General features: G+C 38.0%; 1 protein-coding gene across 1 annotated transcript; it reads right to left on the bottom strand.

The window, feature by feature from the left end:
- Positions 1-69: 69 nt before the first annotated feature.
- On the bottom strand, positions 70-19,333 carry CAT (catalase). Its single transcript, XM_052695246.1, has 13 exons — positions 19,109-19,333; positions 12,937-13,108; positions 11,702-11,812; positions 10,260-10,390; positions 9,482-9,586; positions 8,501-8,626; positions 7,337-7,528; positions 6,626-6,778; positions 5,690-5,828; positions 4,139-4,269; positions 3,422-3,529; positions 2,844-2,930; positions 70-2,385 (listed from the first exon to the last, which is right to left on the bottom strand). The coding sequence occupies exons 1-13, from the start codon at positions 19,172-19,174 to the stop codon at positions 2,320-2,322; spliced, it is 1,587 nt and encodes a 528-aa protein (XP_052551206.1). The 5' UTR covers positions 19,175-19,333; the 3' UTR covers positions 70-2,319.
- Between the last annotated feature and the right edge of the window lie 153 nt (positions 19,334-19,486).

The following is a 19,486-nucleotide window of genomic DNA, read 5'->3' as shown; positions in this document are numbered from 1 at the left end:
AATTAACAAATTCATGCTGTCATTTAAAATAAACTGATTGAATATAGGCTCACAAAAAAAGGCAACATGTAGCAAAGAAATTTTTAATTGCTTTATTTCAGAAACAAAAGAAAGGCAACATAATTCATTTACCAGAGATCATGAAAATTACAAAGTCTTGCATACTCCTTCCCAAGACTCATTAGGATTTTCTGTGTCAGCAAAACAAATTCCCACTCATTATACAGCTCTTTCATTTCCCACCAGCCTCATCATGCAATTATCCAGACAAATCCCAGGATAACACAGACCATCATTTGATATCACTTTACTTTATCACACAGATGTTTTTTCACAATAGGTTAGTAGGTAAATGAGTTGGAATAGCTTTCTACAAAGTTTCTAGTTAACAGCACTTTACCAATTTTTTTTCAGTCTATCTGTATCACTTCTCATAAAGCTAATTTGTGCTTGAAATCCAAATCAAGGAGTACCCCTACTCAAAATGCAATCCAACGTAGATCCTCAAATGCACCAACTGTTGAAACTGGTATATTTGCTTAAAAGCTAGTAGCTGGGCTCTGAAATCTTTTATCATCATTCAGTGCTTCTTTCAATCCAAATGCTAGTAAAGCAGTATTAGCAGGCAAGCAAGGAAAGTGTATATTTCAAACTGAGGGCAATGTTGTGTAACTAAGATCTGGACTGATTACATATACATGCTGATCTTTCTCTTTGGTAAGGGAAGAGGGAAAAGTGACAGGCAGAATTATTGATACTTGCTGGAATTATAGATGCACGGCAAACTGCCTATTGAGCACAGTTAGAAAACATTTTTATTCCATTAGGAACAGCTTCAATGTGTAATTACAAATTTTATTCTAAATTCCAACCATCAGCTTGAACACTAGTTACCCCATAACTGGGTGATACTTCCAAGTTAGTTAAGAAAAAATACTTGTTGGGATTTTTGGCCTCTACAAAAAATGTGGCTTAAGCCATGGCTTTGTTGTATGAACACACTGTGAAATCTTCAGGCACTGACTGTAGTTTCTTAGACCAACACCATACATGTTCAGGTACGATAAAACCAGAATTTCTGTAATTATCATAAAACTTAAGAACTCAGGATACAGCTAAAATATAAACGCTTTCATTATGTCTCAGTTCATAAGGTACTATTAAAGATTATACTCCAAAATTGTAGATAAAATATCAATATGCTAAAAACACTCCTTTGAACTACCAGAAGAAATAACACTTCTCAATCCAAAGCGTTGCAATTTCTTTTTGTACTGATTAACTAAATTGCAAACAGTGTACAACATTCCAATATGTCTAAAATCAGGTTTTATCCCTTTTATCCCTACATAGATGAACGTGCATGCATACAAACACACCATTTCAATTAGGCTTTAATTTTGAAAACCAGCTCTGACTTAAGCAACATCAGATTACAGCAGTCAAACAACTTCAGGAACTATTGGGAATAGTTTAAGGCATCTAAGCTTGTAAATCAATGTATTTGGAGGTTAATGTTCCACATGTTTGGAAAAAATCAATGTTCTTCAATTTGAATACTTGTAAATGAGGAAAAAAAAACTACACATTTTTCTCCCCCTACGGACTTGTAAGATGTAATCACTTTGGTTGTAAAGTGTACACAAGTAGAAAATAACTGCACCCGCCATCTCCCTTAAATCAGTTATCTCTGACACAGCATTAATAAGTAGAGATTTGTTATCTTCAATATGTGTTTAGAATGAAAATTACATATGTGAGATAAGCTTCCTATTCAGCTCCATTTTTTACAAAGGAATGAGAAATAACCAATATTTTACCAGAACTACTGCATATGTGTTATTTTTATTCAGGAAGATAAAACAATTTCAAAAGGAAGAGCCTACAAATACATTCAGGTAACTACTTCACTAGAAATACTAAGTAATATCAGCTTTTTAACATGAACAAGTTTATCCATAAGGATAATCACAGTATCATTATGTAAGTCTTATTGTGCAATTTAGCCAGAGATAGTTTTACATTTAAAAAGATGGAATAGAACGTGAATTTATGTTTCCTCTTAGAAAGGAAAACTTTTCAGTTTCCTTGAAAACACCATGTTTTTAGCGAGCAGTAAAGCACTAGTGTTGAAAGGCACTAGGATTGTTAGCTTGTGTTACTTACTGTTTCCAGTACAGATACAGGCACTTGAAAGCTTAAAAAAATCAAGCCTGTAAAAAATTTGTGAGGAATTCTGCCACATTCAATACATTTTCAACAGGTTGTCCCACAGTTGCATGGACGCAAAATTCATATGGTAATTCTCTGCAGCACACTTTACAAGTTGGACGTCTCTTTGGCAGACACACGAGAAGTGGCTTGTCTGTACGTCCTGATGACATCCTAAAAAGTGATACAAGATAAATAATTAGAGTAAGTTCCATTAAAGCAGTCACAGAAATTGCAGGAAAAAAAAAAAGTACAATTGAGCAACAATTTTTTATTCTGTGTAGTCAGAAAAGTCCCATTAAAGTGTTTTTTACTACTACAGAAAGTAGATAATTGTTTCGTATGAAGAAGCAACCTGAACACCTTGCAAAGCACTTCCACTTATTTTCCAAACCTTTGGAAAGCAATTAACTACATTAAATTAAATGTTGATTAACCAGACTTTTTTTTTTTTTTTTTTTTTTTTTTTTTTTAAGTGAGTGATGTTCCCTCATTTTGTAATTCCACACGCATTGACTTCTCCCATTTAAAATCAAATGCAAGTTAAAATAGACTCTTCATTCTGGTAAACGTATGAATAAAACTAAAATATTTGGTTCAACAAAATTGAGCAGCACAAGTCTTTAGCACACCTTTTTCCCAGTCTCAGCATTGTATTTGTCCAGCAGTGCCTGAATACGCGCACCATAGTCAGGGTGAACATCATTGAAGTTTTTCACCTAAACAAGAAGACAACATAAAATGCAATGAATTTCCCCTATTCTGTGATCTATAATCAGAATATAAAAGGAAGAATAGAAGGATAGAAAAGCATTTTCAAAATTAACAGTTTGATTTTCAGCGACCAGAAGGGAGCAATGAACACAATGAATCATTGCTTCTTTAAGCATACATAAAAGGCCTCTCCTGAATTTAATCATCTGATTTTTGAAGTGCAAAGATAAACATAACGACATCCCTGGTGTTCAACTTCAAATTTTTCTCAGTAGGAACAAGTCCTTCCAGCATATTCTACATTATTTACACATATTCACACATTAAAATGTTCTGTATTTGCAATTCCTGCAAAAGAAAGAAAAGTCTGCAAGTTATCTAGAAGCAGAATTCCTCATCTTTGTCTCATAAGCACAGTGTTATTTTGACAAAGTTGCTAGACATCCTGGACTGCAGAAAAAAAAGAGCAAAGACTGAAAGCAAACAGACTACTTACAGCCCTCTTTTGAATGAAAAGTTGAGCATCTTTAAGATGATCAGCAATATTTTTACACAGCCTTTGGCGTTCATCCTCCTTCAACACTTTGAGATAGAAGTCTCGCACCTTATAATTAGAAAAAAAAATTAGTTTGAAATTTCCAAAAGCAAGTCATTCTACCAAGCAGCAGCCCATTATTTAGGATTCATTATTATCAAAGAAATAATAGCTATCACTAGTAAGGCAGCATTTAAATTCAACTCCATAGGCAACTAATTTTTGCTGGCTTTTCCCCCCCCCCCCCAGCAAATCCGTTAACAACCCTTTTCGTTTGTAGTTTAAGATCACTGATGCTTACCTAGTTAATGAAAACAAGTATGTACTGTTGCACTTCAAATTAAGGAACTGGAGCTCATTACATTACATGCATATTCTAGTTTTGCTATCTGCATAGGCCAGTTGCAGGAAAACTGAACACCACTCTCTCTAGATATGAGTGCTCAAAATACGATGTCAGAGATCTATGAGAATTCATTTATGGTCCTGTCAGCAAGAATTCAGTTATTAATCATTATTAAGCTGTACAGAGATCTTTCAAAATTTTACAAGTGCTTAATTTCAGGTTGGCCCAAATGCAAAGATATTCATGTTTGATTGATCATTACTAATATCGTTCATACAGACTATAAGCTCATCTTCTGAATAAGCAGTGTAAAGTCCCTTTACGCATCATACCTGAGACACATTGTCTTCATTTGCACTACTGAAACGCTGCACATCTCCTGAAACGGACATGCGGCTCTCCTTCAGAACATGCTCATCTACTGGACCAGTAAAGCTATTTGGATAATAGTTTGGGGCACCACCTGAAGAGGGAACGCAAAAAAATTTAAGAAAATTAAAATAAATAGATAGAAATAATCTAAAAAAAAAACCAAAAAAACAACAATCACCCAATTCTGATTCACCTTACTGAAAACAGTTATCAATATACGGTTATCAACAGCAGCACTCTTTTAGCCAGCATTTAAAAAGCACTTAGTACAAGAAGAATTTACATAGATCTCGGGATAAAAAAAAACTGCTCTGTTTCAAAAATGAGGAGGCCTGGCCACTTCCTCTACACCATTGCTCAGAATTTCAATAAAATCATGGGACTCATTCAAAATTTCAGTCCAAAGGCAACGAAAACATACTTCTGTCTGCTTATTTGAAATCTTGAATTTGACCCTTCACAGTTTATTTTCAACACAATGAACTTACAAAGCTTCTTAAACGCTGCTTTCAAGTTCCTGTTTTCCGAACATTTCCACTTCCTCCTTCATAGTTTTTTTCATAGCCCAGAGGAATACATGCTTTTGGCATGAAATGTAGCTCAAGTACATACTTGCTTATGTTTAGATACAAGTCAGTCAACATTGGGCAAATACTGACAGAACGTATCATGCAACAGAGCTGAATTTAAAGCTCTAGTGTTGGGATTTACATTCCTGCCTTACAGGAATCTTGGAAACCGGTGGGAAAAAATGCAGATATAGACTTATTAAAAGATTTAGGCTCTAATTTTTAGAGCAGATTTTTGCCTACAAGTACAAACAAAGAAAAAGTAATTATCTTGTGAAACCATTTCTCAGGCATACTTAGCATTAAATAATTAGCATTTTAGAACTTTTCAATTCAAGCTGTTAACATGTTTGTCCCTGGAAGTCTTTGAATTAACAAACTAGGGCCGGTAATGAACTAATTTGACTGACCATGCTCTCCTGCAATTCACCTCTCTGAAGATAATCTATCTCTAAACTTTTCAACCAAGTGAAGCTTAACATTTTAATGTTTTTAGAATTTAGAAGCATTTTAAAGCTTCTAAATAAAACTAAATGATTTCAAATACACTTTCCACACAAATGTTCAAACAAAGTCTGATTTTCTGGATTAATACAAGAGATATAGAGGCATTATATGTAAGTATATACAGTTTGTATGCAAACATACAACATACATATATTCAAATTGCAAATGAATATTTTTCACAAGTGACAATTACACACATAAAATTTGAAAACCCAATTTGGAAATAACAGCTTCTTGATAGAAGATAGAAGTTGTAGTAACCGCCATCTACCTACTTTTAAATAGTTAAAAAAAGACATTTATGTTCACATGCTTATGTAATGTTTCTCACAATGTAAAAAAATTAGTCAAAAAAGTACTTAATAAATATCTTTAATCTTCTGCGAAAATAAAAAGCTGCAGTAGCTTCAAAGATGAAAGGATTTCTATTAATACCTTGGTTGTCAGACACACACATTGGCCCATCCCTCTGATAATTGGCCACACGAGCCCTGTAGGGGCAATTCACAGGAATCTGCAGATAGTTTGGTCCCAGACGATGTCTGTGCGTGTCAGGATATGCAAAAAGACGACCCTAAAACAGGCATCACAAACATTACTAAAGATCTTCCAGTAAGTAGCAGTTATGCGGAGTATCCCAATTAAAGTCATTATATACTAAATAGTAAAAGGCAGAAGACTGCTTCCTTAGCATATTTATATATTCCTGACATAATTTAAAGCACCTTCAAAGTGACACAGACACAAACTAACTTCACAAAAAAAAAACCTGTGAAGAACAGCACGTGGAGATGTATTTACACAACTTGGCATTTCCTACCAATTACCAACAAGTTTGTTTCAGAATACTAACCCTATCCTGACACAGGAGAAGAGTTACATGCCTAGAAATTAAAAATACCACAACAGTGGTAAATATCAAGGAGTAATATAAGTATTTTCCTACTTGTAAGCAATTTTTAAATTTAAGTTTAAATTTAAGATTAGTTCTGTGCATCAGAGTGTTTCAAGTCCACTTCTCACACTCAAGCATTCTGAATTCTAAAATATTCTACAAAAGTATAAGTAAGCAAGCATTGCTGCTGAGGTCTTATATAGTTGCTCTTGTCAGACCAATAGATTTCCTAGCAACAAGTTATTTGCAGATGTCCTCTAAATTTTGGATTTTCTATTCCTTTAGTTGTTTCCATTCTCCTAATATTTAAACACTGGATAATCATATCAACAAATTGTGATTATTTAAAGACAAAAAAATTCAGCTGCTTTCCATCTGTCCAGTTATTTTACCATTGTTACATAAAGTGATTGCAATGCTTTCACAAACAGAACATGAGATTTCACCCACGGAGTACTACAGGAACAGTAGATTACCTGCAGCATCTTATCGGGGCTGGGTTCAATACCAGGTGGCATGTTGCTAGGATCATATGCCATCTGTTCTACCTCCGTGAAGTAATTGACAGGATTCCTGTTCAAGACAATCTTGCCCACGGGAATGAGAGGATAGTCACCATGCGGCCAAATCTGTATCAGAAAACGCATGCATTAAAATCCATGTGATTAGTATTATGCAGCTTAAATAACAAAACGGGCAAGTGCTGCTTAATTAAGTCTCAACTGAGAGAGAATACATTATTGAAGTAATTTCTACTTTGCTAACAGATATTTTGAGGAATGTCTTTGTCTTCTGAAATTCACACAGAGCATTCGTGCAAATAATTTCATCGTGGCATAATCCCAACACTTGACTACTTAAATGAAATACCCACAGGCACTTGAAGAGATGCCTAGGAATGCAGTATTGTATGTGGAACTGGTAGCATGATTGTTTTCTGCTACTAAAAAAATGCAACGAGATAAACTAGTCTTTCTTTTGTTATGCTGCAGTTTCAAAAGGTCAGAAGTATTTAAACGTTTTGGAGGTGGGCAGTATTACAGAAAAAAAATAAAAAACCATAAGTTTACTTTACTATCTTCCAAGTGCCATTCTTTGGAACAGCAACTGGAAGTCTGATGTAACCAAAAACCAACACCAAGACCACACAATGCAACTGTTTCAGCAAGGAAGAACAACAGAGATACCTTAGTCAAATCAAAAGGATTAAATGGGAACTTCTCTGCTTGTTCAAAAGTCATAACTTGAATGTAGAAAGTCCAGGAAGGATAGTTTCCATTGGCTATGGCATTGTAAAGATCACGAATTCCATAATCAGGATCAGTAGCAGCCAGTCTTCCTGCTTCTTCAACAGTAAGATTTTTGATGCCCTGATCAGTCTAAAAGCAACAAAAGCAGGAGAAACAGATATTACTTGCAGGAATTACAATAATAATAATAATAGCAATGTGTTTTAACAAGACTCAAGAACTAAGAGCATGATGTCCCAGTCTACAGTAATATCAGTTTGGGAACAATACAGTCAACAGCTGGCTTCCAGATAAGAATGAGTTCTCTTATAAAACAGAAATAAAAGTAACGTTATACCACACAAAAACAAACATGGAAATACAATCTCTACAGCACATAAAGTGAATATATTTCTTCTTTCCCCTCACAGGATGGAGTGCTCCTTTACTGTCCCATCATCTCATCTCTTCCCACAGACCACGTGCTAAAATAAACTGATAGAATGGTAGCGGCTCTCAATGCTGAAAGTCCAAGATTCATACAGAATCCATCTTTTCAGATATTCTGTTGAAATTTCCTTTCTTCCCCTTCAATTTCTCCGACATCTTCAGCAGGAACTACACCATCATTTTAATAAGCTTCTGACAACTGAAAAACTAAGAGCTGCTATGCAATCCTTCTTAGTTCAGAATAATGGTTTCTCAAGCCTTGGTTCAAGAGTAAGCATCCAGGCTCCACTAACTGAAATTTAACAAGTTAAGCAGCTCCACTGTCTTTAAAACTGAAGGGAAGCTGTTTGCAAGTGAGATGTGCTACTGACTTATTTCCCAACAAAAGTAGGAAAGTTCTACAAGCTTCAGCCATAGAGCTCTCAGGTAGAGGATTATATTCTTTGACTTTACATAATCGATGTTGTATTTCTAAGGAACATCATCTATGTACTTTAAATGCATGCAACTGATTTGAAAACATGCACACACAACATATGTAGAGTATATACACTAAGTAATTCTCTTTTGAATTAAAGCAGAAATTAAACAGAGCATTCAGACAATCTTTGAGTTGATCTTTTCATTCAGTGTAAAGTCTACTTCCAATAAATAAGAGGAGAAAAAGCACACCTTAACATGGAATTTGCAGTAGACGGCTCCCCCACTAGCATTAATGAGTTTAAAAGTATGAGATCCATATCCATTCATATGGCGAAATCCATCAGGAATACCACGATCACTGTACGTGAAAGACACCTACAGGGAAGAATCCAACAACATTAGCTCATTCGGTTCAGCTAAACAACCACTTGAGACTAAGGTCACTTACTACACGATATGCATCACTGTAAATATTTAACATTAAAAATCATATCAACATCCTAGAGAAATTTAAGTTTCTAAGACTTAAACCAAGACTGCTCAGGTTTTGCACATGCAACAAGGATGCCCACTTTCAGTATTAAAGGAAAAACACATCAACCTAGTGACAATGTTATGATTTTCTCTATAAGCACAGAGCAGGAAAGTATAGATATTTAAATACAACTAAAATTTTTTATAAAATAAAGAAAATCAGGAAATTTAAGTCCTGAATAACTACCTGTCAGTGTCCTTAGGCAATAAACATAGCACTGAAGTTATTCAGAATGCTGCTTTTTTCCCGATTTACAATCAGAAACAACGCCTGCTGTATCTCCATTCCAAGTAACTGGAAAACTTCTACATTAATCTGTTCATATTCAAAAACACAACTGCATTTCAATTTTCTTTAGCTTTTCTAATGGCATTCTTCTTTATATGCTAACATTAATATACAGTTCGTTGTTAATCAGCTCTCCCATGGCTTTAGTATTAAAGAAACACACGAGCTTTCTTTCCATCTCTATGTAAGATATGATCACAAAAGTGGGAGAAATCTAGCTTTTTCATAGTCTTTAAAAGAAAAAAAAGACAAAACTAAAAGAAAGTACTAATGGCCTTAGGAGGTATCAAAGGTATTACAGGCTTTTGACCTTTACAGTGCCTACAAAAATCACGTAGGCTTCCAGAGAAAACAGTTTCAGTTAAAAACATGCTGCTGTAACATGAAATTTAAGACGAGAAACTTACTTGATGCAAAGACTCGGGGCGAAGACTCAAGAAATCCCATACCATATCTGCATCCTTCAAGTGAGTCTGAGGGTTCCTCTTTTGGCTATGGATGAAAGATGGAAACTAATTTGTCCAGGGAGGAAAGGAAGAGAGAAAAAAAAGTTTTATTTCATATCCCCAAATACATGGGATATAATCTTCTACAAGATTTTGCTTATTAACAGTTTAACAGATTAACAGTTTTATTAGGTACATTTTTAGCTATGAAAGGAACAAAACACTAGAGGATTAGAAAGCTTTAAGAAAAATCTTCTGTTGTCATTTACTTCCTGCAACCAAATTTGTTACCCTAATTTTACTGATTTGACTATGAAAGCAAAATTTTAACATTAGGATTAACGGGATGTTCAAAGACAGAAAATGCTTTCAACTTCTGTCCAATAAAATGAGAGGCAAATGCTCTTAAATTTGCATATAAACACTAGTGAAGCTGATCAAACTGGAAGTTTAAAGCCACTATATATTTACTTGTTGGCTGCTATCCTGTAGCATGTGCACTAGCAAATAACTATGCATTTGTGCTATTGAAGTAGCAATGTAAGTAATCAAGTATTAGCTCTTTTTTTTTTTTATTTTTTAAGCATCACCTTGTCAAGTTAAAACCAGTTAGAACACCTATTGGACAGAATTTAAAAGCATGTCAAAACGACTCTTGCTTATCAGTAGAGCAAGAACAAGGTTTGAGATAACTTTTGGACTCTTCCACACAATACTATCATCCTCAGTGCTTACTCACCAACATTGCATCCCGGATAAAGAAGATAGGTGTATTATTTCCCACGAGATCCCAGTTACCTTCTTCTGTATAGAATTTCATTGCAAAGCCTCGAGGGTCACGAACTGTGTCAGCTGACCCAGATTCTCCAGCTTGAAGAAACACAAACACATACAAGCGTTATGATAAGAAACCAAAGTAGAAAACTATGAAACTTGAGAATATGCCGTAAGATCCTAAGAGAATGGTTTATGCTGTTGTTTATTTCTAATTAAAATCTATTACATTCAAAGAATTTTCTGCACGTTAGTAATAATACTTCAGGGAGTGCCTGAAGCGGCTGAATTACCTAGAAATACGTTGTTTTCTGTGCAACAAATCCCATTGTGAAAGCTCTCACTTGGAGAACAGCAATCAAAGTCGCGTACCCAGTGAAAGCACAACTTCTTACAGAAGAGTTGCAACACTTAATTAATCCCTTGCTTTATCCAAAAGCAGCAGGTGAATTCATACCACAGCAAAAGTATCCTCCACCATATGTCAGCAAGTGTTCTGGAGGCATTCAGCAACTATTAACGTTAGCAGTCATTAAGAAACAACTAGGACACCCATTATCTCTTGTAAAATGATTCTGTCTGCTACAAAATAGCTCAGAAGAAACACGTTCAAAAACAGCAGGAAAAGGAAGGGTAACACTGCAACTTTCCTCTTCAGCACTATCTACTTACCAAGCTCAGCTACATGCCTTTTTTCTCCAACAGAATATTCCAGAGAAAGACCAGTAAGCTAAAAACTAGAGGTCCTTGAGTTTTTTTTTTGTCTTTTGTTTTTTGTTTTTTTTTTTTGCTTTTTCCTTCCCTTTTCCAGTGCAATTCCCAGAATTAAATATTCATTAGAATTTAAGTATAATAAACATGTCTAGTAATACACACCCTTCAGAAGATCCTTTTTCTATAAGGTATACTCTATAGCTTTACAAAGCATACTTAACATAGCCAATCCATGCATTCACTTCTTTAGCAAAAGAAGCAAGATTGTTTAGAATATTGACTATTCCTACTTGCCTAAAATACACTTAGCAGCATTCTTCTCCAGAGCATTCCTACAGCATAAGAGATTTCAGGTCTTCAAATTTAAAGAGTAAAACCGCAGTTTGCAAGTGTTGACTGTGACCCCTCCAGAAACAAAGCTTTCCATCAGAACTAAAAACAGACTAAAAGTAGTACAGACTACCCTTTCTTTCACATTCCAGGGGAAAAACAGGGCTGGTGCCACAAGACATAGAAATAGTTCACTGTTGTTTAAGGTCTTAAAAATTAAATAAAATATACAGAGAAGGAAACATTTCAAATATCTTAAAGACAATGTAAGTGTTCTGCAACTCAAACACTGATATCAGGGTTAACTATGAGATTGTATATGTATGTATGTATGTATGAAGATACACAATTTTAGAGCCTTACCAACAGTGGAGAACCGTATAGCAATTGGAGTTCTTTTTCCAATGTGTTCAAACACTTTTGCCTTGCAGTACTGGGTAATATCATGAGTCACTTCAAAATAGCCAAAGGCACCTGAAGAAATATAATTTCAAAACATCAGATCTACATAATTTCCTTCCACTCATAGCATATATATTATTCAATTATGGTTAAACATACAACATTAAGTTAAAAAAAAAAAAAAACAAAAACCATGAAAATACACTTTAAATCTATGCACTAAACCACCAATTTGTTTTTACAGATTAAAATTTACATCACACTATCTAGTATTTGCACTGTGCTCCCCCACCCCCATCTTAACAGACTGCTAACAGTTCCTGGCAGCAATACAGATCTCACTCCTACTCTACAAAATACTAAACAGTAACTCTCTTTGGGTGCTTTTCTGCCAAGATTTCATATTTACCTCTGAGGAAGATAAGCATTTCTTTGATCTTAGTAAATGTTGTCTTCAAACAAGACAAAGCAACCAGTCCTCCCCACCCTCCAAAGATGACCTTTTCTACAGATCTATATATATTACAATAAAATTCAGTCCCATATTTTATTGTTTAAGAGCAACGTGTAACAGAAACCAGTGGTGCTAGTTCTATGTGACATTTTTCTAGTTTAAGTATTAAAGATCATCTCTCTTTGGCAGACTGATACATCAGGTATTAGAGAGTGAAGTTTTTAATCAAAAAACACAGAAACAAGTATTAAAACACAGATGGTTAAGACATCGTATCAGAGAAGAGGGGTAGTAAGAAGCAACAGACAGATGAAACAGAGTACAGTGAATAGTACAATATTTAAAATAAATCAAAGGGCTATAATTACATTTCTATATTTTTTAATAGTTTCACTGCTTTAAATTTCAGCTTTGACCCTTGGCGTAATAACTGGTATAAATTTAATCAAGAACTGCAGATTCACAGCACATTAACTGTTTATTACAATTGAATTATTACAGGTATTTTTTGTGGTTGGTTGGGTTTGTGGTTTCTTGTTTGTCTTTAAATTTCACACACTTGATCCATTTACCTTTGGATCAAAGACCTACACACAGTTTTTCTAAACCAGGCCTTACCTGCCGCTCTGTTGTTAACTGAATTATAGACTATAATACATTTCAATCCAACTGTACTGATATGCCACCTCAAAAGCTTCTTAAACCTGATCCCCAGAGAAAAAAGTGCATTTATAAAACATACCTGTTCCTTTTGCATGCACAACTCTTTCAGGAATCCTCTCTCTGTCAAAATGAGCCATCTCATCAGTGAAGACAACATCTTGAACAAGAAGAGGTCCACGTGGCCCAACTGTCATAATATTAAGTTTATCCCCTATTGGATTGCCAGCAGCAGTGGTCAAGGCATCTGGCTTCTGAAAGTAAGAAAATGACTATTAACACTAGAAATTGAAAGCCCTCTATCTAAACCACAGGACACACAAAAAAGTATGTATCATGGTTTCAGCTGAGATAGTTTTCTTCATAGGGGCTTATATGATGCCACAGTCTGGATTTTTGAGGAAAGCAGTGGTGATAGCAGGTTGATGTTTCAGTTGTTGAACAGCAGTGTTTACACAGAGCAAGCACTTTCTAAAAAACAAACTTCTCATGCTGCTCTGCCAGCAGGCTGTGGTGCACAAGGAGCTGGGAAGGGACCCAGCCAGCACAGATGATCCTGACTGACCAAGGAGACATCTCATACCACACAGCATTATGCTCTGCAATTTAAGCCAGCATAAAAGTGGAAATGAAGCCGTTTGTCCTCCTAGAGGGCGAACCATTACACACAAGCAAATTAATTCCTTGTTATGCTTTGCTCACACGCATGGCTTTTGCTTTACCTAGCAAACTGACAACACACAAGTTCTCACGTTTACTTCTCCAGTTTCCTCTCCCATCCTATCCAGGGAGAGCAAGCAAGCAGCTTTGCGGTGCAGAGCTGCTCACTTGTGACATACCATAACTCCATCCTTCCGGCCATCCAAAGTGTGGCATAAAGGGTTCAAGATGATGACAGATTTGATACAAGTGGGGACTGCACTAGAACCAGATATATAAATGTTTCAGCTGTTTAGCTGCTAACAGGGCTTACTTGACTTACTGCATGGTAAGAGTTCGGTGCTTACTAGTGGCTGCTTTTGCTCTGCCATTTGCTCTACTCCTTATCAGCTTGTTTTACTGTGCCTATGAACACTCTGATAACAGCTACAGCCTGGGCTGGACAGGGTGGGACTCCAGACTGAACTCCAGTCAGAGGGATTGTGCCCTGCAGGTAAGCCCACATGAGAGGATGTATAATCCAAAACATTGGTGGCCATGAGGAAGCCTGCACCATAGCAGGTACACCTTGCAATGTCTGTGAATGTCTGTGAATAAGACCATGTGAAAGTACCTCAAAGCATCCGTGGATAAGAACGCAATGCAGCAGGCGTGTCAGAAGCAACCTCTGAAGGGACTGAGGCTCATTGAAAAGGCCACACTACAGCAGGTACACCTCAAAGTGACTGTGAATAAGTCATTGCCACAGGTTGTATGCTCCTGAAAAGGCTACATCCTCTTAATAAGCTCACACCAGAACAGGCAGACCTTAAAGCATCTATGGTCGTGGATAAGTCTACAACTTAGCAGACAGGTATCTGAAGATACTGTGGCTCACAGTAAGGCCAGGTAGAAGCAGGTACAGCTCCAAAGAACTACAGCCAATAGGCAAACCCAGGCTTGAGCAAAAGCAAGAAGAGTTCTTTACATGTTACACCTTACAGACTGGAATGAAAGGACCGAAGGTAGAAACTGTAACTGACACAGCCTTAAAGAGTTGTAATCTATGGGTTGAGTTGTGTGTTACAATTAAGTCCGACAAGCAGAGCTGCTACTGGCACACAGCAACACCACATAACACCACTCCTATCCTCAGAGCTACTGTAACAGATAGAAGCTAAGTCACAGTCATTCCACAGGAGTGGTCCACAGACCGAAGGAAGGGTATCCTCATATTACCAAAGGGTGGTCATTAATGAAGATGCATTAGAAGAAGTGTGGGACTTGAGCATGATATGCAAGAAGGGGTTCTTACATCATGGTTTTGACTGGGATAGAATTCATTTTCTTTATAGATATTCACACAATACCAATATTTGGATTTTTTAATGAAAACAGTGATGGCAGCACCACCCATGTTTCAGTTGTAGCAGAGCTGTGCTTGCACAGAGCCATAGACTTTCCTCTTTCTCATGTTGCCTTGACAGCAGGAGCTGGAGAGACACAGCCAGGACAGTTCCCACACTGACCAAAAGGATGTCACACACCATCTGCTTGCCAAAGCGAAGCTAAGGAACGAATTCCTTGTTCTGCTTTGCTTGCACACATAGCTTCTGCTTTACCCAGTAATCTGTCTTCACGCCAACCCATGAGTTCTTCACAGAATGGCCAGGGTTGGAAGGGACCTCAAGGATCATGAATCTCCAACCCCCTGCCACATGAAGAGCCGCCAACCTCCACATTTAATACTAGACCAGGCTGCCCAAGGCCCCATCCAACCTGGCCTTGAACACCTCCAGGGATGGGGCACTCACAACCTCTCTGGGCAGCCTGTTCCAGCACCTCACCACTCTCTCTGTAAAGAATTTCCCCCTGACATCCAATCTAAATTTTCCCTCCCTCAACTTAAAACCATTTCCCCTCATCCTGCAGTTATCAACCCTTTCAAAGAGTTGATTCTCCAATCTTGTTGTTCTTGCACTTTTACCTTTCCAATTCTCTCTCCCATATCACCTGCAGAGTGAACAAGTGGTCACACGGTGCTGAGCTGCCTGCCAGGGTTAAGCCACAACTATATGCAAGAAAATTGCGAAAGATTCTGGAACTACTTACAGAAATCATAGGGGTGTAAATATCAACAGCATTATACCTGAGGCCACTTCAGAATGGGAGTTAAAGCCATATACAATGATAAAACGTTTTCTATCTTCAGAAGTATTTATCATGGCTTCACTTTCCTTCAAGTAAAATATGATGAGATGATTTTAAAATGCAAGTTTCATTTTGACCCTTCTGCTGCTCCTGTGACAAGAGGGGATATGGGAGAAAAAGCATGAAAGAGGGTAACTACTGAAAAGTAGTGAGGAAAAAGGGGAAAGTAACGTCAGTGCAGGGATGAAGTCACAAGGAAAGATTTGCAGTCACAGAAAAGACTAGAAGGTACTCATGAATGCCTTTACTAGTTTGGAAGAGCTGTGCTAATAATAAGCAAGAACAAATCCAAGGAATGATCAATCCTAGACTCATAAACTACTGAAGGACTAGGATTATCAGAAGCACTGCTGTCAACAAACACCCCGTCAAAAAGAACAGGAAATAAGAACTTTTGGCCTCTTTAAATCAATTGCCAGAAATAGACCACATTTCTCCTCATTTCCCCCCTTCCTTCCATACAGTTCCTGCAGCTCATTCCAAAGCACTGCTTGTTCATACGGTAGGAGTGACTCTGTACCAGGGGAGAAAAAACAGCCACTCTGAGATAACTTCAAGAAACATCTGCTGGAATTCTACAGCACTATTCAGTCCATACTTCCACTTTCCTAAATACATACATATAAACTCTTTTCTACTGGTGTGTATATCTGCACTGTGTATTAATATGCTACTCTAAAGGTGACAGTGCTATTTTACTGGGTACTGCATTAGAACACACACCAAAAAATAAAAAAAATAAAAGAGGAACAGTAAGCCAAAGGAACAGGTGCTTTAATTAAAACATTAGTTTGTCAGGGGAAAAACGGAAAAGCAGAAGCTGTTGTCAATATTATTTCTACTAATTCTATGTCACATGCTTATATTTTGATCAGTTTTGAATCAAATAAAGGGATTTTACTGTTCACTTTGAGAAGCCTGACTGCATAGGAAGTTCTCCCATCCTGAATTATTCTAAGGGTTTAGTTTCTTAACATGATATTCTAACATGCAGACCCCATACAATGTAGCACCCCTAAAAATAAACATGATAAAGCATAATTAAGTGGTTTATAATTTGAAGCGATTGTTTAAGTTGTCGTTACAGCTGATTTTTTTTTTTTTTAAATGACAATTTTGATATACTAAAGTAAGTAGGAGGACACTACCATATTCAAGGCACTTCAGGAAAAATTCACTTATCTATTCCAGTCATTCAGCCCAGTAAATGTAAAATACTGTGCTTCAAAATATTCACCTTGCACAAATTAGTGCAATGTGATTTTTCAGCTCATTATCCTGAGCCACATTCCATACTAGGAAGCTTCATGCAGCCCATTTTTAAATCCATTCTAAGCCTCTGCTTTGAAAAGCCCTTTCTTCAAGCATGGAATGGTCTGCAGATATGAATATAAAAAGCTCACACATCTTGACATTTTTAAATGAACTTTTCGGTCAAGAAATTTTAGTTTGCATAGGGAAAAACTTTTTTTTCCCTCCTTTGGAAACCTAACTACCTGCACTGTTTTTTCTTTGATTTTTGTTAATTTTGTCAACTGAAAATTAATCAATTTTTTGTTGATGACTACAAAACTCATTTAAGACAGGAAAAGTTTGTAATGTGATAAAAAGAAATCCCAAAAGATGCACCACGTCCATCAAGGCACAGAGAAGTCATGTCGACATAAGAGCCCCGCTTATCCTTTCAAAACTGTATACAAACTCTAAGCTCAGCAGTAGGACTACAAGCCATACACCTACAACCTTCTGCTCTACAATGCCCTTGCAAGACATCGGTAACAGTCATTAAGGATATACACATGATGGCTCTTTTCCCAGCCTTAAAAAGAAGTTTTTGATTCATCTATGGTTTCATAATACCTTCAGAACAATTACCTGAAAAGGAGAAAAAACTGTATGTCAGTTGGAAGCTATGTATGCTGTAAAATATAAAAGGTTTGTAGAGACAGTACAGCCCTTTTTAAATGGACAGGTTACTTCATTATCTGTTTCTTCCATGATACAAACATAAGACCAATAGAAACGGATAGAAATATATCTTTTTGAAACAAATCATATTAAAAAAAAACGTAAGATTTTCATGACCGAAGGGTCTTTTTGTGAAGGCAAACTTTCTGAGAGGTTCTTTCTAATATTGACACTAGAAGTACAAACGCTTCCAACTGGCAGGATATATATACAGGCGCCTTAGTTTCAGGATAATGGCATGAGGGGCACACAAAGCAACTTCCATCTCTGTGAGGGGAGAGAAGGAAAACCACGTTAGTTTTAAGAGAACGCTCAGACTACTTTCGGAGTTGAGTTTTTTGATGCCTTTATTTTCAAATGGTTGGGAGCTGCATACAGTCAAAGCCATAAAAGATAAACACTCATTTGAAGCCAATGTCGCAGAAAGGAAGGAAGTAAAGCCAGGAGGATTTTAGTCACAGTTGTTGTAAACACCATACATCAAAGTGCATTCTTCCAGGCATTACTGATACTTTGCACCTTACATATGTCACTTTAAAATTCAAATAAGTCACCCCTACTTTCTCTCTTGAGGTCTCGTGACTCCTTATGCAACACAGACTCCGTGTTAACTCCCAATCTTCACATTAACCTTGGCCTATATTTAAATGCTGTTTCACTACAGAAGAGCTGGCACTAACGCAAACAGCATTAGCTGCAGTACATGAAAATGCTGTAAGACATGGTGGAATATGTTGAAGCCACAACCGATCGTCAGAACACTGTTTACACAGAGTGCTGTGTAGAATGGACGAAGTCGAGGGCTAACTATGAGCAGTGTGAACTATGGCAGCCACCCACGTTTAGTAAGGCTGCCGTTCTATTCTATTCAAGTAGGAGCGTTTAACGCCATATACGTATTCCTGTCAGCAGATTCCGAGCAGCAAACTGGCACTGGGGTTCGCTGAAAAGGAATGGCAGCCAACCGGTGCGGCATTTACACCCTCAGCCAAGCACTCTGGCACACACTCCGTCTTTGGAAGGCAGAGCCCTATATTGTTGTTTACGCGATTTCAACCCACCTCTCACCCCAATCCAACCTGGTAAACACATCTCTGTTCCTCGCTGTCTATACCGATCCCTAATCCGATTTTCACCGATTTCTACCGCTGCGATAACAGGACAGCCGATCCCAGCCAGCCCCCCGCGGAAGCGGCTTCCCACAGCCCGTCGCCGGGCACGGCCCAGCCCCAGCCCTGCCCAGCAAAGGCGGACAAGGCTGAGCCGCGAGATGCCCGTGCCAGTGGCACCGCTGCCCGGCTGGCAGCCGCTCCTTTTGGCCGAAGGCAGCTCGCCCTCGCCGCGCCCCGCACACAGCGGCTCGCGGGCCTGCTGACAGCTCTCTGCCGGCAGCGAACCGCCCGAGAGCTCGCCCCCATCACAGACCGCGGCGGTACCTGCGAGCCCCGCTGGCTTTGCCACCGCTTCAGCTGCTCCGAGGCGACGTCCTGTCTGTCAGCCATCTTGCAAGCTTAGGAGACCCCCAGGCAGGAAGGGCACTGCAGAGCGAGAAAAGCACGCGCAGGGCGGGCTACTGAGACAAGACTCGCTACCGCCAACCTCGGAGAGGAAACGCCACCAAGCTCCACTGCGCCAGCGAGTAGCGGGAACGACCGCACCCACGGTACCTACTCCAGTGCTGCGCCCACCCCCTCGCCGCCGCGACCAATAGCCCCGCTTCAAGCGGGCAGCGCGAGCTCTGAATGGCTGAGAAGAATGTCAGTCAGGGCATAAGGACCCACTCCCACACACACACACCCCACCCCCTGGGTGAG

Source organism: Tympanuchus pallidicinctus, unplaced genomic scaffold, assembly GCF_026119805.1.
Source record: "Tympanuchus pallidicinctus isolate F22 unplaced genomic scaffold, pur_lepc_1.0 scaffold3, whole genome shotgun sequence".
Taxonomy (NCBI): domain Eukaryota; kingdom Metazoa; phylum Chordata; class Aves; order Galliformes; family Phasianidae; genus Tympanuchus; species Tympanuchus pallidicinctus.
The sequence above is the reverse complement of the archived record's forward strand: the minus strand, read 5'-3'. Positions and strand labels throughout refer to the sequence as shown.